Source organism: Heliangelus exortis, chromosome 3 (assembly GCF_036169615.1).
Source record: "Heliangelus exortis chromosome 3, bHelExo1.hap1, whole genome shotgun sequence".
Lineage (NCBI taxonomy): Eukaryota > Metazoa > Chordata > Aves > Apodiformes > Trochilidae > Heliangelus > Heliangelus exortis.
The window spans coordinates 70,799,093-70,819,231 of NC_092424.1; the positions used below are offsets into that span (position 1 = coordinate 70,799,093).

The 20,139-nt window shown below is 41.7% G+C and overlaps 1 protein-coding gene across 2 annotated transcripts in view; it reads left to right on the top strand.

Annotated features, from left to right (window-relative positions):
• PDSS2 (decaprenyl diphosphate synthase subunit 2) overlaps positions 1-7,656 on the top strand; it is a 114,678-nt gene extending 107,022 nt beyond the window's left edge. The window contains exon 8 of one of the 2 annotated variants that reach the window (XM_071741225.1): positions 5,441-7,656. In XM_071741225.1, coding sequence (XP_071597326.1) covers positions 5,441-5,599 — 159 coding nt within the window. In that variant the 3' untranslated portion in view covers positions 5,600-7,656. The remainder of the gene's footprint in view (positions 1-5,440) is intronic. The other variant, XM_071741226.1, reaches the window with a different exon arrangement.
• The last annotated feature ends 12,483 nt before the right edge of the window (positions 7,657-20,139 follow it).

Sequence of the window (20,139 nt, forward strand, 5' to 3'; positions counted from 1 at the left end):
GCCAAAATACTCACCACATATTCAGGGAGGCTTCTTTCCCTCCTCACATTTGTTCCCTACAGGTAGAGCTATTTGAACAAAACTTTTTTGCTTTGGTTAGGAAATAAGGCAGAAATATCTCGTCAGAGATTTGAAGTAGTTTTGTACTTGAACACCAGCTCAGTTTTTTTTTCCTTTAATTCTTTAAGCTGCTAAACCTGTCTGTCCTTATCTTGCCTCTTCTGTCCTTCTGTCTTACACTAATCCAGAACAGTTGGGCTGAAGGGCAAATACTGAATTGCTGTGGTGTACATGAGTAATTTTCTCTTCGTCTTTTTAAAAAAGAGACTGGGAAGCAAAGTACTTTGAACTCTACTTTATTCACAGAATCATACGATAATTTAAGTTGCAAGGGAGCTCTGGGCTCAAAGCAGAGCAAGGATGGGTTTGCTCAGTTGAGTTTTGAGTATCTGCAGGGACAGACATTTCATAGACAACCTGAACAACATCTTCCAGTGCTTGACCTCCCTTCCAGTAGAGAAAGATTTCCTTGGGTCTAAACAGCATTTCCCATGCTGCAACCTGTGTCCTTTGCCTCTCACCCCTTCCATGTGCATTCCTCCAAGAAGAGTCCAGTTCTGACTCCTTGCCCATGGGGTTGTTGAGACAGCAGTAGCAGCCATCTCTTCTTAATGCTGAACTAAGCAATTCCCAGCATTTCCTTGTGGACCTTGTGCTTCTCCAGCCCCATATCATTTGGGTAGCCTCCCACTGCTCTTGCTGCAGTATGGCAATGTCTTTCACTTACTGAGAAGTCCAGCGTTGGGAACAACACTCCAGGCACGGTCTCGCACACCCCAAAGAGGACAGGAATTGCTTTCTGACTTCTCTGGTTAATGCAGCCCAAGAAGTTTCTGATGATCTTTGCAGCAAGGACACAATGCTTCAGTAAGAAAATATGCATGTAGGTAACTATGAATGAAAGAGTATAGTTGAAACACCTAAAAAACAGGATGGGGACCTCTTGTCCTCTTGGTCATGGATTTGAATCTAGTTGAATGCTGGTTAGAGGCAGCTTCTCTTAGGCAACCATTTAGTACCATGTATGAAACTAATGGTTGGTTTTAAGATTCACCATCACCATTTCATTACTCTTTGTATATTTGTAACAAATCAGTATAATCTAAAAGCTGTATAGACCCTATCAAGGTTGTTAATCCAAATGTAGAATACCCCTTATTAATGTGTTTAAATATTTAATTGAATAAATCCTCAAACAGTAATGCTACAGAGTAGGACCAGTAATGTGAATTCTCTATAATTTTATATGTGGTGTAGCCTAGACAACACAGGTTTTCTTTTTACAATTCACTTATGCTATACTACAGGAAATAATTTCTTAGTTTTAGTGTCTGGCTAGCTCATAAGCAGAGGGATGCACACTCTTGTGGTTTTAGGGTGAACACAAATGGCTGAACAGAGAAGTTCTCACCTGTAGCACCTCTGTGTTCCCACATGTAGGGCCAGACTATGAGCAGACTGTGTATGGTTACATGGCCATTGCCCCAAAACTACTTCTGCAGTTTATCCAGTAGCTTTTAACATGAGAGATGGAAGCTGTTGTGAGACAAAAGTCTTGAAACAAGATACCCCTTTCCACAGACAGTGGCTGCTACTAAAGTTTTTGGTTCTCTTCTTGGCCACCAGCAGACCTCAGAGGCTTGAGTGGAAAATGCCCCTATTGCACCTATTTGGTGCTTATGGTTGTCTCCTCAAGAGCAGGAAATGGAAGCCTGAAAACAAAGTGCTGATATAAAACTCTTTTCCAGTGGGACAAGACATGGCAAAAGGCAATCATCAAATGGCTTGTGAGCATTTATTTGCAGGACATTCCCAGAGGGTGCAGAGGGAGATGGTGGAAAGCAGCCTTAAAGTTGGAAGGGCTATGGCTGGTATAAGATGGCTGAAGAGGGAGCTGATATGGAAAGGATGGGAAGGAGGAAGCTGGAGAAATAGAGCCCAGTCAGCAGCTTGTCCTTCCATTTGGATTCACAGCATTCAGAATAAGAAACCATCAGCAGTTCCCTCCCTTCCTAATCTTCTCTCACTTTTTCTATAACTCTTGGTCAGAGCCATCCCTCCTTTTAGTCAAAGATTAAGGAATGAGAAGAAATAAGAATAACATAAATTTTTAAGAATAAATTTATTGAAGGTCACATGGATGAGGCTAAGTGCAGGCAGAGCAGGCTGAATGGAGCAAAGCTCTTGCTGTGCTGTGTTCTCAGTGCCTAGCCAGGCATTTTTTGCAACCTGTGAAGATTTTGTTGTGATAGTGGTTGTTGTTGCTTTTTTATAGAATGTATCAGACACGAAACTTTGGGGTTCTGAGCATACCAGGTTCAAGCCTGGACAATATCTGAATATATTGAGGAAAATGGGTGCCAAATTAAAACAGTGTTTGTGTCTTCAGGGCGGGCAGGCGTGTATTAATTCCCATCTGAGTCTTAGCTTGGCTTCACTATTGCAAGACTATTCTCTAAGCTGATTTTTAGAAAACAAGACACCCTCAATAATTTTTCAGATTCTTGGCACCTTAGAGAGATGTAGAGCTTTAGTGCCAATGTTCTAAGCAAAATCTTAAAAATTGACATGGAATATTCCAGCATATCCAGCAGTTCAGCCGGAGAAAAGTGTGTCAAAGCAATCTGTATTTTGACTTGTATTCTGTTTTAATTATTTAATGCCACTCTGAAGAAGCTGGTGTTTTAATGATGGATTAAATTGTTCCTACACATGGAAATATGCTTGCTGCATAAAATGATGCCATATAAGTAGAGACTTAAAGAGCAAATTCCTTTATTTAGAAGAAATTGATGAGGGAGATTAATTAAGGTTTATAAAGTAACAAAGCAGTTCATTTTGCTTTTCTGCTTATTTGCCTCAAAAATTGGCTGCTCCTATTCAAATGAAACAAAAAAATAATACACCTAAAAGATATTTTCTATTTACTTAATTTGTGAAGTTCATTACATAAAATTATTGAAGCTCAAAATTAAGAGAACATGAAAGTGTAACTAATACAACTAACAGCTAAAAGCTTAATCAGGGTTTTTTGCCTACAGCACGGCTACAGAAACCTGGTTTCCTATGAAGTTATATACTGTATTTCTTTAATAATTATCCTACTACTCTACTGTGTTGTTTTGGTTTGGTTTTCCTTTTACCACCCCAGCTGAGATAGTGGTAGCATGCAATCTGGTTAATCCAGACTGGTTTGTCTGAGTGTGAGCTTATTTGAGCTGATCAGTTCATTCTGCAAATGAAACAAAAAAAAAGTAATTTTTTAAGGACTGTAAATTGTTACCTAGGATGATCTCGAATTGAAAAGCTGAGGAAAGAGTTTGCCATATGTGCAAGTATTTTTCATTTTGAGGTTTCTTGAACTTTGCTTGATTTTTGTATACTAATTCCTCTGCATATAGCTTGACACGAGCTTTGCAATTGTTTTGGCTTCAAGGCACTATGTGTGTCTAAGGGCTTACACAAGACAAGCATATAAATGGATTGTGTCCTTGTGTTAGATTTCTTCCCTGTCCCAGATTTTGGTGTTATGAATAAGTCATAGTATATATATGCAATCACATCTTTGACCAGTATAAAGACTTTTTTTTTTTAGGAGCTATTTTTTTGTGTCCTGTTTACCTCTTAACATATACTTGTGTGGGTATTACCAGGTAGGCTAAACCTTTTTCATGAGCTTTAGTGAATCAGCAGAGTTTGGTGCAAGATGTGTGGGTCCTACCATCTCACAAAGTTGTGCCTCAAGGAAGGGGGAAGAGACATTTTTTCATGCTGGTAGTGTACCTCATTTCACCTGTTCCTACCTTTACTGTAGAGCTGTGGTTATATGACTGATTCCCATTCGTTAGGTGACGTGTTGAATTAGCTATGCAATGCATTTACGCTTCAGGGCAAGTTCCTTTCTGGCACACAGAGCAGGAAGACTCTAACTGAAGTGGAGAATAAAATTTTTATAAACTGGGACTTGAACACTCGAGTGCTGTAATATGCTTTCAGCTAATTTCATCTTTAAATACAGATAATGAATTGACTTCAGTTTGTATTCAGATAAGAAATGTCATTCGTTCTGTATGAGTGCAAGTATCTGTATAAAATGGGTGACTTCTACAATTTGGTCATGGTTTAGATATTTTTTACATTATTTAAACTAGATAGATAAGGCTATACTGATGTATTTATAAATTAATTGGAGCATTGGGCTGTGTATTGGAGGAAAACATAATTTATAAACCCCTGTATAATTAGTTACGGTAGATATCTGTGTTCAGGAAAAGCCCTTTTTTTAAAAGCTGATACAGTGAAGTAACCCACCTCTGAAAGCCTGATGAAACACATGAAAGATCATAAAATTCTGTAATGCTTTTGGAATAATCAAATCCTGAAGATCTAACTGGCCTTTTTTCCCAGGCTCTGGCATGAGGCATCAGGTTGGACTTTGAATGGGGACACGTGTTTAAGTGTGGAAAAGCATATCAGTGTTTCATGACAGTCTCATGATTCTGGAAAAAATAATTTTATAAAGCCCTTAATAAGTGTGGTTACTTTTCAGAGCTTCAGCTCATTTGAGGTACTGGGGAAAACCAGTCTTGTATGCACAAAACATGTTTTGTATGATGTGTGTGTTCATATTATTTTATAGCAATTTAACCTGTTGTTTACTCAAGGCTTTTAGGTGCCAGATCTTTCCAGCAGCTTGCCATAAAATGTCTGTTATTCTATGAAAATATTTTCTTTCTCATATGATGTCTTTCTAAACTGTTGTCAAAATCCCTAGCCTTTATGAGATTGAGTTTGCATGGATAGAGCTCAGTATGATAAAGTTTACAAATTCCATTTTACTGGCAAAATCTGTTTTTTGTCCACTGTAACAAATGTTGTACATAAACAAATGTGATGGCACGTAAGTAGAAACCTGTATTACAAACTACAGGAGTTCAACATGTGTCATCCTGTGCCTGTTTCCAAAAACAAGGGATAGAATGGGTGACCATAAAATCCAGTTTTTGAATGCAGAAAATGAGAGTGTGAGTGGCTGTTCTGCCAGTTCTGCACAAAAACTCTCAGGCGGTGGGTAAGGATGAATTGGGCAGGTATTTAGAAGTGTGTTTGGTTTGTGTGGGGTTTTTTTTTAATTATATGTGCCCTTTGGAGTGCCAGCATCTTTCAGGTGATGAAGTAATAAGTGATGTATAAACTGGCCGCAGTCCTGCTGTAGTGAGGAAGCAGAACTGAGCATCTGAGACTATTTTGAGAGCTTTGCTTGTTGGCTTTGGTTCTTGCCTTTGTCTTGGGGAGGGCTGGTGGGAGCCCTCTTCTCTGGGAGATAATTGTGACCATCGCTGCTAAAACCCACCCCCTTGTGACCCGTGTTTTCTGACAGCTGCAGGAAGCCATCAAGGCTGGCAAAGGTGTGACTTCTGCCATCGACCTCTGCCGCTGCCACGGAAACAGAGCGCTGGCGGCCCTGGAGCACTTCCCTCCCTCCGACGCCAGGGACGCCTTGGCCAACATCGTCTACGCCGTGACCAGGTTTCCCTGACCCACCTCCCAGGGACAGCCCGCTCTCCCTTCCTGGCAGGAGCAGCCCGGTGGGATGGGGACACCGCCGCCGCCCCGCGCCGATGGGCACCTCATCCTCCCGGCCTAGCAGGAGAAGGTGCGCCGGCTGCCGCCGCCACCACCACCAAAATTCATGAGGGGGAAGAGAAAAAGGTCACAGATGGCTTTCACTTGCTGTGCCAGAAGCGCACTTGAGGCTGCACCGGTAGAAATAATTAATGAGTCCTGTTTCCGTGACCTCAGCAAATGGACAGGAAATAAGTCGGTATTGATTGGGCACCGGCGGGGACGGCGCCAGGGCGGAGGCCGGTGGTTTTCCTGCCTGAGGGAGGCATGGAGGGGCGTGAAGATCCAGGTGTCACAAGAAACCCGCTCAAACCTGCCCAGAGAGAGAGAGCGAGAGAGCCGCTGAAGATGGGAATTAACGTGCTTGCTTCTCGAGGGGAAGGGCAGCTTGAGGGATTAATGAGGAAAAATCCTCGCTCTGCCCGCGTGCAGTCATGTCTCCTCTCACTGTTTTTATGTATTCAAATGTAAAATTACACTGTGCCTAATGCTTTCCGTATCTGAGAAAATGTGTCAAGCATGGTAAGTAGGAGCTTTAAAATACTTAATCAAATATTAATTTGGCTCTGTTAAGGGAAGTGACTGCCTGGGTTTTATATAGCGTGTATAAAGTACGTTGCTATGGGTCAAAGAATGAGGTTTTTCCTACTCTTACAGGGGAGGGCATATCCCTCCCTCAGATCAAGCAGTTTGTTTCAACACAGTCTTATAGAAAATAATTTCCTGGGTTTGTGACACTTCCATTCATTTAAGACAAATAAACATTAATTTGTAAGGCTAGACATGGGCCTTTGGCAGAAAGGAAGAAGGAATGCTCTTCGGTGAGTACAGTCTCTCACTGCGCTAAATAAAATTCAGAAAATACTGGAGCAGTTTTGAACCTCAGTGTGTTGAATTTTAAAGGCCAATTACAGACAGCATATAAGGTGTATCAGAAGCCTGCAATTTGAGACTGTCTCTGGTTTGTTCATAGGAGATGATTTCTGTGGTTTGCATGCATGCAATCTGAGAATGCCGTTGACAAGAAGGCTGAGTTTACATAAATGATCTAGATTGAGATTCAGCTACCTTTCTTCCTTCTGTGGTGTAATTACAGCCCAATCTGGAGACAGCTAGCACAGCAAACAGATTTCATTACATCGTTCACTCAAACATTAAGTGGAGTTATTTCTGTTAAACTCTTCTCCCTTCTTCTCCTCCTGCACTCCTTCCCCCTGTCACACAGCTTGTTTGTCGTAGACCAATGTGTCGGCATTCTGCTGAATGCAAAATATAAATAAAACTCTATCCTCTAAAAATACATTGAAAATACATCATGCATGATGTATATAATATCCTGTGTAATATATGCTACATTATACTATAATATTATATGTATAATATGCACCCGTGAGATGGATTCTTTGTGTGGGAGCAGTGTCCGGAACTCAAGACTGTTTGAGAATAGCTTCAACACCAGACTGCTTCTTGCCTCCACTTTCTTTCTCTTGCCTGCCCTGGCATTTTCTCTCTTCCCAAGTTTCTGGCACTTCTGCCAGAGTTAGTGCTGTTGCCTGAAGCAGGAATGCTCGAGACAGAACAGGAGCACTGAGAAGCATAGGTTATTCCAGGCAGTGGCAGCCATAGGCATCTGCCTTAGCTGATCACCACACATTTTCACCTGTGAAAGGTCCCTGAAGTTCTGAAAACCATGTATTTGAAAGAAATACCTACATTCTGCCAGAGTCATACTTCAGCTTTTTTTTTTTTCTTTTGGTTAAGAGCTTCTCTTTGACTTACATCTATGCTAAGGATTTCATAATGATTTAGGGCTACAAGAAGCTTGAGTTTGTTGGAGCCATCTCCCCTTATTCAGCTCCATTGTGTGAAAAAAAAAAATCGAACACTGTAAAACTGTAAGCCTGGTTTTCTTTTTAATAGAAGTACAATTTTTATTTGTACTTTTTACTAATAAAGGCAAATCAGCAAAAATTAATGACTTTTTAGAATTTTATCACCAGAAAGTTCTGATTGCTCTTAAATTATTTTTAACATTAGTTTAAAATAAATAAATAAAAATTGTTCCGTACCAATATTATTAAGAAGTCTTATATTTATTTGCCTGTAATTATTGAGGAATTTTTGTTGTCTTGTTTCCTACAGATGAACTACAAGCAAGGCATTGTACCCCTGTATCAAACTCTCTTATTCTACCACTGCTGTGTATTAATATACTCAACCACACACTATGCAATTTCTGAGCAGTGGCAGAACCTTACGGCTGTTCTAGGTTTTTTTCTTTCTGATTCCTTTTCTTTACCCCACCTTTACCCACCCGCAAGGAGGCCAGGGAAAGGGAAGCCTGTGATGTGGGGGGTGGTGGCTGAAGAAACCATTGACACCACTGCAGTCATCCAGCTACTCGACCAGACATACCAATCATAGGATGATAAAATGGTTTTGGTTTGAAGGGACCTTAAAGATCATCCAGTTCCAACCCCTTCCATGAGCCTCCCACTAGATCAGGTTGCTCAAAGCCTTGTCCTACCTGCCTTGAACTCTTCCACAGAGGAGGGATCCACAACCTCTTTGGGCAACCTGTCCCAGTGTCTCATCATCTTTACACTTAAGAATTTCTTCCTAATGTCTGAAATCTAAGCTCTTCCAATTTAAAGCCATTGCCCTTTCTTCTATGACTACATGCTCTTGTGAAAAGTCCCTCCCCAGCTTTCCTGTACCCCCCCTCAGGTACTGGAAGGCTGCTATAAGATCTCCCTGGAGCCTTCTCCAGGCTGAACAACCCCAACTCTTTCAGTTTGACTTTTTAGTGCTTCAGCTCTCTGATCGTCTCCGTGGCCCTTCTGTGGACTTGCTCCAATAGCTCCATGTCCTTCTTGTGTTGAGAGCTCCAGACCTGTCCAGCTGGTCCTCTGGACTATTGTATGTATGCACAAAATACAGGACAAGGTCCCAGTTGCTTTATAAACCAAATTAAATTAATCTTCTACTAAAAGCACAGCTGCTGTGTTTAGAATGGCTCTTTCATAGGTCTGACATGGAAAATCTTTTAACTGCTTAGCCGAGTATTTCTGGCTCCAGAATTGTGGTAGCACTGTATGGGTTGTTTGGAAAATGAGGTACTTAGAAGAATAGAAATGTTGGCTGGAAGGGACTGCTGGAAGTCATCTAGTGAAATCTCACATTTGAAGTGGACTGTTACCAGCATCGAGTCCTGTCTTGGAAGCCACCAGGGATGGAGCTTCCACAGGTTCCCATGCAACCTGTCCCAGTGCTACCCCACCTTCCTTGTGAAGTTTTCCTGATGTCCAATATGAACCTCCCTCACCATAACAGACAGCCCTTCCCTATTACCCACCACCTGCCACTGCTAAGAATTGTTTGGCCCTGCTGTCTTGCCAGTTCCCCGTCCTGCAGCTGTGTGCTGCACTTCCATTGCCTGTTGGCCTCCTCTTACCAGCCAGAGCAACCCCAGCTCTATCAGCTTCTCCCGGTGGCCATGACTAATAAGGTCACCCTCCACTTATCTGTGTGACTTCCGTATCATCCCAGGCCGGTTCAGGTGCAGCCTCATAAAGAAGAGAACCCAAAATTTAACCTGAGGTACTGGGTCTTGTGGTGGTGGAGTTAATTTTCTTCATAGCATCCTTTAAGGTGCTATGTTCTGGATTCATGGCCCAAACATCATTGCTAACACACTGATGTTTCAGATATTGTTCAAGAGTGCTTGTTTAGCTTCACAGCTTTCTCTTCTCCTCACTCAAACACACAGTGAGTACTTCGGAGGTGGGCAGGGGGCTGGGAGGGGACATGACAGGGCAGCTGAACCAACTGACCACAGAGAAACTCCACACCATATAATGTGATGCCCAGCAATAGAAACTGGGGATTGGATGTGGGAGTGTTTCAAGGGTCCATTGCTCAGACTGTCTGGGCGTTGGTTGGTGGTTATTTCTTTGCATCACTTGGTTTGGTTTGGTTTTTTTTTTTCCTTTTACCTATTAAACTGTCTTCAGCTCAATCTGTGAATTTTCTCACTGTTGCCTCTCTAATTCTCTCTCCCATCCCACTGTGGAGAGTGGTGACTGTGTGGCTGTGAGGTGATTAGTTACCATCCAGGGTGTGTCCACCACAGTTTTTATTAGCACTTGATGTGGGGATGTGTAGGGTTCAAGATAATGAGACACTTCATGGGAGGGTGCTCGAGGGAACTTACCACACTTGTTTAGCTGTTGCTGGTCATCATGTAGACTTACTTGTTCTCAGTAAAGATTTACTTCTTCCCTTACCCCCTCCATGTTATGCTCCTGCTCTTGCTGTACATCAAATTTGAGAGCTTGTTAAAGGCTGGGTTTGGCTTTTGCAGTTTGCTGTGTGTGATGTGTAGCACCCAGTTGTGTTTTGCCCTGGAGAGCTATGATGAAAGCACTGGCTCTGAGCCTAATCTGATATTTGGGCCCCCGTACTGCTACTATCCCAGTACTTTGGGAACCATCTCGTGGAGACAATTAACAATTACACCTTTTCCTTTTTTTCCGGAGAACCAATTTGTGGAAGAAACAAAGAATGGCACCTTCCCCTTAATTTTCTGCAGAGTAGGTGCTTTCCACCTTGTTACAATGACTCTTCAGTCTTTTGAACATCCCTGGACAATCAGAATGCTCACATTGTGTCTCAGTAATCTGTTCCCAGCTTTTTGTAAGGCTAATTGACTATTTAGGAATATATCACAGATATATATATCCCAGAGGCAGGGAGATTGTGGGTGGCAAGCTGCGTGGGAGAATACAAGAAGGTATCTACAGTTTTCCCCTTTGATGGTGTGGGACTTGGCACCCAAACAAGTGTAAGATCCTGTTAAGTGACAGCATTTGAGAAAAGGATGCCCTGGCTCTGCTAAAGGGACAGAACTTCTTGCACTGTGCTGGGCGTGGCCTGCACCTACTGAGTCCTGTTCAGCATTTTCAAGGGGCAGAAGGAGTTTCTGAATCTGAGGACATGCATATAGCCCCATGGCTGAGCCAGAGACCCATCTCTCAACTATACCTGTCAGCCCTATAGTCAAGAAGAAAAGGTGGAAGTCGACTTGCTAAGGGAGGAAAAAACTTCTCCTAAGGGAGAACAGGAGGAGGAATCAGAGAGGCAGCTGCTTGTGCAGCAGGTCAGTCACAGGAACAGGAGGAGAGACACAGAAATCATAAATGAGTCAGAAACCACCTGCTCCTTATCCCCAGATAAGCTGTGAGATAGGCACAAAGATGATAGCCTGGTGAGTTAATGATTACCTGCTTGCTCCAATACTGGGATACAGGGGCAGACAGTCAGGAACTGGAGAGCAAGGAAGCCCAGAGGGTAGGATCCCTCACAAGGGACTGGGGCATCAACAAAGGGACTGTAAAAGGGTCAATAATCAGCGGTGTCTGGAGGCAGTTCCTGCCAAGCATGAAGGAAAGAAAGGTGTCCCTTCAAGGAAGATCTTGTAAACTCTCAAGGCAAGTGGACAACCACTGGCAGTGGTATACAGTATGTGAGGGAATTGGCAGTGGCAGAGGTGATCTACAGGTGATCCTGGATGATCGCCAGGCATTTGGAAACCCGTATGAAGTCCAGCACGCATGGTCTGTGCAGCAGAAGTTGGTATGGAGAGCACTGTCATTTCACACCAGCACCCTGGCACTAGTGACTTGGCCACACATCGAGGCCCCAGCTATGGGTTGCTTGGCTGGCCAGCTCTCGTGATTCAAAGTGCCTCTTCCAGCCTGACCCTACAGACCTGTGTCTCAGCTGGGGAAAAACTGTCCCAACAGCTCCTGCTATTCAAAGACAGTATCTTCCTTTTTGTCTGTACCAAGCATCATCTTGGCTATTAAGTGAGCTCATTGCTCAAAGAGAAGTGTATCAGGGGCACATTCGTGTGGTTCTGTCTGCACAACCACAAGGAGAAGATGAGGAGGTGGAATGGGGAACACACCTCAAACCTAGAAGCCGGAGTATGAGAACTGTCAGGAAAAACAACAGCCAGAAAGAGCCTGTGTAGAAAAATTACTGCTCCAGTTGCTGTTGAGGAATTCCCAGACAGAATAGAAGGGATGCTCCTACTTCTGACCTGAAGAAGGGACTTCTGGTTTGCAGTCAGAAGAATCAGGTAATGAATACTCCACCCAGGAATAGAGAGGCCCTGTCTCTCCCAGGCAGAGGAAAGGGACAACCAGTTTTTTTTTTTGACTCCATGGATTTGGTGGCCTGTCACACCAGCTCAGATGGCTGTGCTTCTCCTAATGTAACCCTGCATGAGCCTTGCCATATTTGCAATAAAGAATGGCCACTTGGCCCATAGTCAACTGTCCAACTTGATAGAAGTTGCTAAAAGACTGGAAAGCTTTTTTTTTTTTTTTTTTTAGATTAATGGAAAGATTAAGGAAGCATTCTCTGGAATGGCTGGGGAAGGCTTCTTGCCCCAAGCAGTGCTAAAGAAGCCAGACCAGCATTCTCAGGGGTAAACCTGCTGATGAGATCTCACCTTGATTTTTTTTCTGAGCAGATAGTATTTGAATTTTCCTAGATGCAAAAGGCTAACTCAAGCAATTGTGCCATGCTGCAGATTTTTCATGGAAGTGGCTTCTGGGTCAGATCACAAGCTGTCACTACTCTCATCAGCTACTTCAATCCCACAGAAAAGTGAGGCATCAAACTTCTTTTTTTCTTCTTTGTAGTCTTCAAAGTACTTCTACCTGCACAGTGTCTTATGAAAAATAAAAAGCTAGAGCTTTTTAGTCTCTCAAAGGAGTTCAAAGAAAAGAATATTTCCAGTTCTGGAAGTCGTCTTTCTGACGGTCTTTGCATTTCATTTTTTTTTTCTTTTTCTTTTCAGAAACCAATCCCCAAAATGCATTATTTAAATAATTAGCATGTTCACATTTCTCTTTTAGGGTAAGCCTGTTTTTCTAAAGCTAAGAGAAAGTAGCCATTAAGCTAAAAGTCCGATTGCAAATGACTCTAAACCCACCAAAAAGATAAAACACAATGCTTGCTCTAAGTTGTGAAGGGGAGAAGAGGGTGACAAACAAACTGGCAATCGATACAGCAAAGCTTCCCGCAATCACCTTTGTCCGCACCTTCAGGCATCCGTGCTCGCCAGCTCCCGGCTCTGCTGACGAATTCCCAGGCACCAGCAGCATCCAGAGGAATGCTCGGGCTCCCCCACGTGTAGGAGATCCGTTCCCTGCAACACTGCGAGGTGACTTCCAGCCCATCTTATTTGCGAAAAGATTTTTTTTAATTTTTTTTTTTTTTTTTTTTTTTTTTTTTTTTTTTGTCAGGGTACACCTATAGAGGAAAGGGGGCCTTTTTCTCCAAGCTAGACCCAGTGACAAGACAACTTACTGACCTGTAAAGCAGTACTGTACAGACTTCACGTGAGGAAACTGCAAGTCCACCTGCAGTGGAAAAGAGGGATCGGATCACATGGGAAAGTTGCTCTTGGATAACAGTGACAGACAGGTGTCCTACTGATAACTAAAATGGCAGCTCTCAGATTTACCCGTTTCTTAAGAAATGTATAAAATAAAAAATTACAAAATTCAATTTGAGGCATATCCTGATGGTAGAATTTCAATTTTGCAGCACTGTTATAAAAATTTACTTTTTTTCCTTTTCATCCTATTCCATTTTTTCTTTATTCCTTTGCTCCTTCCCCCAAGCAACAAAGATTAAAAATACTCTGCTTTATTATTAGAACAATGGTCAACATTTTTATTTTCAAAATTTTAAAATTTTATATTTTATATAAAATATATATATTATAAAAATAAAATTAAAATATTGTATTTTATATTTTATATTTTATTTGCACCAAAAACAGGATCTTAAATCTGGACTTATTTTACGCCTTTGACTTTTACAGCAGAAGACATGTATCAATTGTAAGGCTCAAATGTTAACAGTTACTAAATGACAAATTATAAAAATTAAATGTTATGTGTAAGTAATTAGAAAAATCTAAAACAAGTCGTAATACAGCAGGGTTTTTTTTTTTACACCAGAAAAACATCAACACTCATTTTAAAAAGCTTTACTCTACAGATGAGCATGATGCTCTCTATATGGCCAGCTTCTCTGAAACTGAGCATGATTGGGAAATGAAGCATTTTTCCCTCTTGGCTAGGTTTGATGAAATCTCTCCAACTTGCACATTGTGTCTGAACATTTCTTCATTCATAGCATGTGCCCATGGAAAACTGTTTTCTGTTTGCAGCATGTCAGCTGTACTATTTATAAGCTAGTTGAACAATGCTAACTAGAGGCAGTAAAAGGTGTGTATTTCATATGCAAATCACTGGCAATAATTTTCTACAATTATACTGAGTTGCTTGCATCATTATTTTCAGCACCAAGATTTTAAAAAATGGGTTTAGCAGGAGAACATTGCAGAAAAAAAGTGTCTCTATCAGTAAGACTTATTTTTATCTAACAATGTTGGGGTTTTTTTTAACCTATGGAGGTTAATATGTTAACTTTTTATGTCAATGTACAAAAACTGTGTATGGCACTATCTCTGATCACTGTGTGTGTGCTGTATGCCCACAAGCTATAGGTGGCTTTTAGATGTAAGTATGCTATGGTAAGGTATCTTTGCAGGAAAATGAACAGCATTTAAACATCTAGTATTTCTTAAAGACAACTGCTGCTGCTGAAAATGGTCCTATTATTAATGCCTGGGACTATTTTTTATATAAACTTTTATGAAAAGTAATTGCTTTCAATCACATTCTATTATAGAAAACCACTAAGAACAAGTGGGGGTTTGTCTGTCCTTCTTGTGAACCCAGGTCTCCACACCTATCTTTTTTATTTAAAAAAAATCAGTCCAGATTAAATTTTCCGATTTCAAAGGCAAATTTGTGTTCTGATGGATAAAATGCATACACTTTTTGAACACAAGATTGTTCTCAAAGTCATTTCTGCAGGGTATTAGTGGATTATACTAGATAGGTTGAAGCATCTAGTAGTCAAACCAGAGATCTGTGTTAATGCAAGTCCAGAAGGAAAGGCTCCCATCCACCCAAAGAATTTGATTCAGGAGTAGCTTTCAAATAGTAGCAAGAGTAAAGACCAAAAAGGAAGTGTCATAGCTGCTAAGACAGTGAGTTCTTTGTGAAAGGGACTGTATAACATGATGCTCATGATAGAAGCAGCTGGGGCTCAAAAAGCCTAGAAAGGCTGTTTCAGTTTCAGGCTCTGAAACAAAGAGTATTCCTTCTGTAGGGATTCCTACAATATGAATACTACTGCTTCCACTAAAAAAAAAAAGGAAGTGTTTACACAAGAGAAAAAAAAATACAGAAAAACAGCCAGCTGAATTATCAAAGAATCCTAGTTTTCTACATTGCTAACAAACAAAAAAGTAATTTTTTTACTTGAACATCTCAATGATGTATGAGGCTACAGAACAGAACCAATGGCATGATAGGGGACTGAGTGTTAAGTGTCCAGAGAACACTGCTGTTTGCACTCGACTGGAGATGCGGAGATCTTTGAAAGAAAGGAGTTTTCAGGCTGTATTTGCCTCTTTTGGAAGTAGCACAGAATTTTGGCGAGTAGACATAATATTATGGTATGTTTGATCATTCATAGTTATGGTGCAGATAATACAGTGACTGTGCATTAAGTGAGCATTACTTCTTTTGAAATGCAAAATTGTGGGATAGTGTACAATGGTGCAGTTCTTGGCTAACCAGTGTGAAGAGAACTGCAATTTAATTGCCAAGAAATTAAGAGACATGTTTCCAAGAGTGAAATTGCTCAGATTTGGCAGTTTTTAAACAGTTAGGGCTGCAAACGATGCATAAGTGAGCTGTTGCCACACAGAAGGAGATTTTAGGTTGCTCACTGGATTAGTTACTCTGTTCTTGAAGCTCCTTTACATTCTTACTCCATCTTCTACTGCAGCTTTGATCTAATTTTTATTTTAAACTTTTACATCAAATTCCTTTTACTTTGGTGCTCAACTGTTATGTATCTGCTGCCTTGCCAGTATGCTCCTTTGGTACTTCAGGATAGAAAAGGTTTTTTTCTTAATGAATGTTCATTTGGTAATTTTTTTTTCCTATTTCCTCTTTTAAGTGTAAGATTTTCAACCCACATGCACTTTGGAAATGAACAAGATTCAAATCCAAAGATGCCAGGTGGATTCTCTATCTTGATATTCTTGATATCCTCGATTCAGCAAGCAATACAGCTACAATTATTTCTTGCCCATCTTTGTGTAGTTTAGCTAAACAGCAATTCTCAGAAGTTTCCAAGAGCAACTATCACTGTGCCTAGGAACAGCAGAGTATCATGTAACAATTTTGTTTCTGAGAAAAAAAAAAAACCAAACTGCAATTATACTAACTGGCACCCTAAACTAGTGTATCCCAACCAGCGTAATATGTTGCTGGCAGAACCCTCCAACACTGCTTGCAGCCATGGGGAGTTTAAAAATATAAATGAAGTTCAGGTGTCTGCCACTTTTCTTTTCTGCCCGGGTTATAACAATGTATGGATATTGCCCGCAGCACGTTGCTTGTTCAGTATTGTTGCCTGTGGGCCAACAGAGGTTCTAAATATTATTGTGTGATGTGTCCTTTCAGTCTGACTGGCAGTGATAAGCATTAAGGATTATGGAGCTTGTTATCACATTGCCTTATTACCTTTAAATACTTCAGTTTTATAAACTTCATGTTGCAGACCATGTTTTACTGCAGACCAGATGAGTTATTGGAACTGATTTTCTTTAATGATCTTTTCAGCAGTGCCTTTGAGAGTCTCTCAAAGTCCTAAGAATCACTTGAGTTTTTAATTATTACCCAAGGTGAAAGATTTTAAAGTCGTTGGGTTTTTTGGTTTGTTTTTTTTTTTTTTTATTTGTTGGGTTTGGGGTTTTTTTGCAAACCTATTTAGTCTCTTTGAAGTTTATTTATATCCAAGACACGCCTAAATAATTTAAGGTGAATTCCAAGCTGCCTAATTTAAGTACTTTCCCAATTTCTGTGAGTCAGTGCCTGACTGCTAACATCACCCATGTAAGCCGTCCGGCTGGTCCCTTGCCACAGGGGCAAGGGCAAGCCTGCTTGGCTTCCCTCTAGAGGGCAATCCAGCCCATCTGAACCACAACGAGCCTGTAGGAAACCACAGTAAAAGCCTCTCCCACTCAGCAATCTCCCAGACAAAGCACCCTTCCAGCGGCAGCTTTCAAACCGCATTTGGGTGAAGAAATGGTGCCCGAGCAGCTCCCGGGTTCTGGGCTGCTCTGTGAGAGGGGGCACCCACCTCTGCTTGCTCCACGTGTGGTGTGGATGGCAGCAAAGGGATCACTCAGTCATTCCAAGGGCAGGTAGAAAGGAGCCTGGTTACCAGTGAGGGTTTGTCTGTTTGAGCAAAGGGGCTTTTTTTTTTTTTAATAGGGTCTTTGCATAAAACAAACAAACAAAAAAAGTTGTAAAAAAACCCATAAAAAGTTGTAAGGAACTGGATCTGCAGAGAGGAGTGTGCTCACAGCTAAGGCTGTTTCTCAGCTGCTTCTTTTCTGGACTCTGACTCTTGTGTCTGGCTGCAAGGTGTCCTGCTTTCAATGTGGTGAGGAAAAGCGATAGACCGTGTACTGGTACCATAGAAATAATTTTACAGGATGAAACTGCCAAAATCAGTCGGTGCTGGAAGTGCTTTCAGCACCTTGTGCTGCATCTCTGCCTGCTGAGTACTGTAAGATATTGCAAGGGGCTGCAAGAAAGAAGCCTTGTGGAAGGTTTTGGGTTGGATTCTTGCTTATTCCAAATGTATAAGGCACAGGAAGCAAAAGGGCCTCTCAGTTTCAGATCATAGAATCATAGATTCATAGAATCATAGAATTGGCTGGGTTGGAAGGGACCTCAGAGATCATCAAGTCCAACCCTTGATCCACTCCCGCTGCAGTTACCAGACCATGGCACTGAGTGCCACATCCAGTCTCTTTTTAAATATCTCCAGGGATGGAGAATCCACCACTTCCCTGGGCAGCCCATTCCAATGCTTGATCACCCTCTCCGTAAAGAAATTCCTTCTAATATCCAACCTAAACCACCCCTGGCACAACTTGAGACCGTGCCCTCTTGTCTTGTTGAAAGTCGTCTGGGAAAAGAGACCAACCCCCCCCTGGCTACCCCCTCCTTTCAGGGAGTTGTAGAGAGTGATGAGGTCTCCCCTGAGCCTCCTCTTCTCCAGGCTGAACACCCCCAGCTCCCTCAGCCTCTCCTCATAGGATCTGTGCTCGAGTCCCTTCACCAGCCTGGTTGCCCTCAATTGGACCTGCTCCAGGACCTCGATATCCTTCCTGAACTGAGGGGCCCAGAGCTGGACACAGTTCTCCTACCCCAGGATCATTCTCCTACCCCATGCTTTTGTCCTGATTTTCAGCAGGCTGAGCTGTTCTGACACCCAGCCGAGGGCCTGCTATAGTGAGGAGCTCTGCCAGCTCTGCTGCCTCTCTGCCAGCACCTTGGTCCCTCAGCACTGCCCAGGGGACCCTCCAGCTGACTGAATCTCTTGAACTCGTACAGATTGGGCATTCCTGGGGGAGGGTCTGGCACCTTACTGTTTCTAAGTGGAAACTTCTCAGGAGCCTCCATAGTCCACCCTTATAAAACTCCATACAACTTTCAGACAGGGTTTAGCTTTCCAGGGGCCATCAACACGTTGCTGGTGATGGCTGATGTCTAGTTGGAGTTTGGTCGGGTGAAAATGGTCCATTGTACTCGAGCAATGGTGGTTTTTTTTCCTAAAGAATACTCTTTCTGGAGCATCTCAGCTCCCCTCCCTGGTGACCTGGAATTTTCCAAAGATTGACGCAGTGTCACTGAGTGGCTTTTGAGCCAAAGGCACGAAGGGGAAAAAAAATGAACATTTGAATAAACGACTTGTGTAGCACAAGTTCAAATTGTGGAAAAAAAAAAAAAAAATTGGGACTTGTCTGGCTGGGAAGCCAATCTAAGCTTGCTACCTGCATTGCCTGGAGACAACTCGGTTCACTCCCTTTTCAATGAATGCTGTTACTGCAACAATAGCTCATCCTTCTTTATGCTTAGCTGAGGCCCTTCAGGTCTCCTCCTGGGCTTGGGTCCCTGGTAGCTACAATGCCTGGGGCCAGCACTATAGAGCAGAAATGAGGTGGAGTTCAAACTTGCAAGTATTTTCTCAAGGGCTCTGAAATTGAGTTTGGGATTCCACTGGCTGGCTCTTGCCTTATGGTTGCCTTTCCTTATTCCCACTAAGTAGAGCATTAAGTAAAATCCAGCTGAGATCTAAAAGTACTTAGCAGCCGGCCCAGGTGTTAAAACATGTACCCTTTAAGTAAACACTCAGCCATACAGTACAGGGAGGGGGAAAACCATGCGATAATCTTCAGCCTTCATGGTGCTAACTGAAAGGCTCTCCTTATCTCTGAGGAGTGAATGAACTGCGAACTGCAGAACCCTTGTCTTGTTAATAAAAATATATCCTTCATCCACGTGATTCATCAGAGGAGTCCTAATGCTGGTTGTTGCTGCTTTAAAGGACTCCTTTAAACAGCTATTAATAACAATAATAAAAAGAGCAGTCAAAGTTTAAATCAACAAACTATTATCTGTTAGGATTATTCGTGGAACATGACACTGTAAGCATGCCAGAAGTCCTAAATTCCAATTTTAGGAGAGCAACGCAAGTGGAAGAAAAAGATTTTAGAGAACTGCTTCTAAAGGAAGAGCTGAAAATCTGAAACGGTGATGATCTTTTAAGAGCCAGTTTTTGTATGGTTCAGTCCCGAGGAAACAGGAAGTAGGTAGAAAATTGATGAGTTATTTATGGGGTAGATTTATCTACTTCTTTTTTTTTCCGGACAAGTTATTTCTCAATTCACTTGAATGTCTTTATATTTGCTTTTGCTAAAAAAAAAAAAAAAAAAAAAAAAAAAAAAAAAAAAAAGTGGGCTTCTCGTAGGGAAATGCAGTTTCAGAGATAACAAACAAAAGATTTATCTGTCAAATTCACAGCGGTGCTCAGAGCTAATGTGTTCTACCTGCGCATTTACTGCCGATTGCCTGGAGTGTACTTGTCTTGCTACTTCTATTTGACACATCCTTCACGCTGGAAACCGTCACTCTTCCTGGCAGGATCCATCCTCACCTATTTATTTTATAATAAAGTAACACCTTTAGTCTTAAATCCTTTTACTCCGGAAAACGTGGGACAATTGCGGTATAATGAGAGTACTTGGCTTTTATTAAAAGGCGAAGTGAATCTGTTCAGTAGAAGTGGCAGCACCAGCTGAGTTTATTGTGTAAGTAAAACATTTCATGAAAAGCTGTCAAGTTTGATTTGTTGCTAATTTCGGTGACATTACATATAGCCAAAAAATGTAACTGCCCTAACTGGCCGTAGGTTAGAAAACTGGACTTCTGTCTC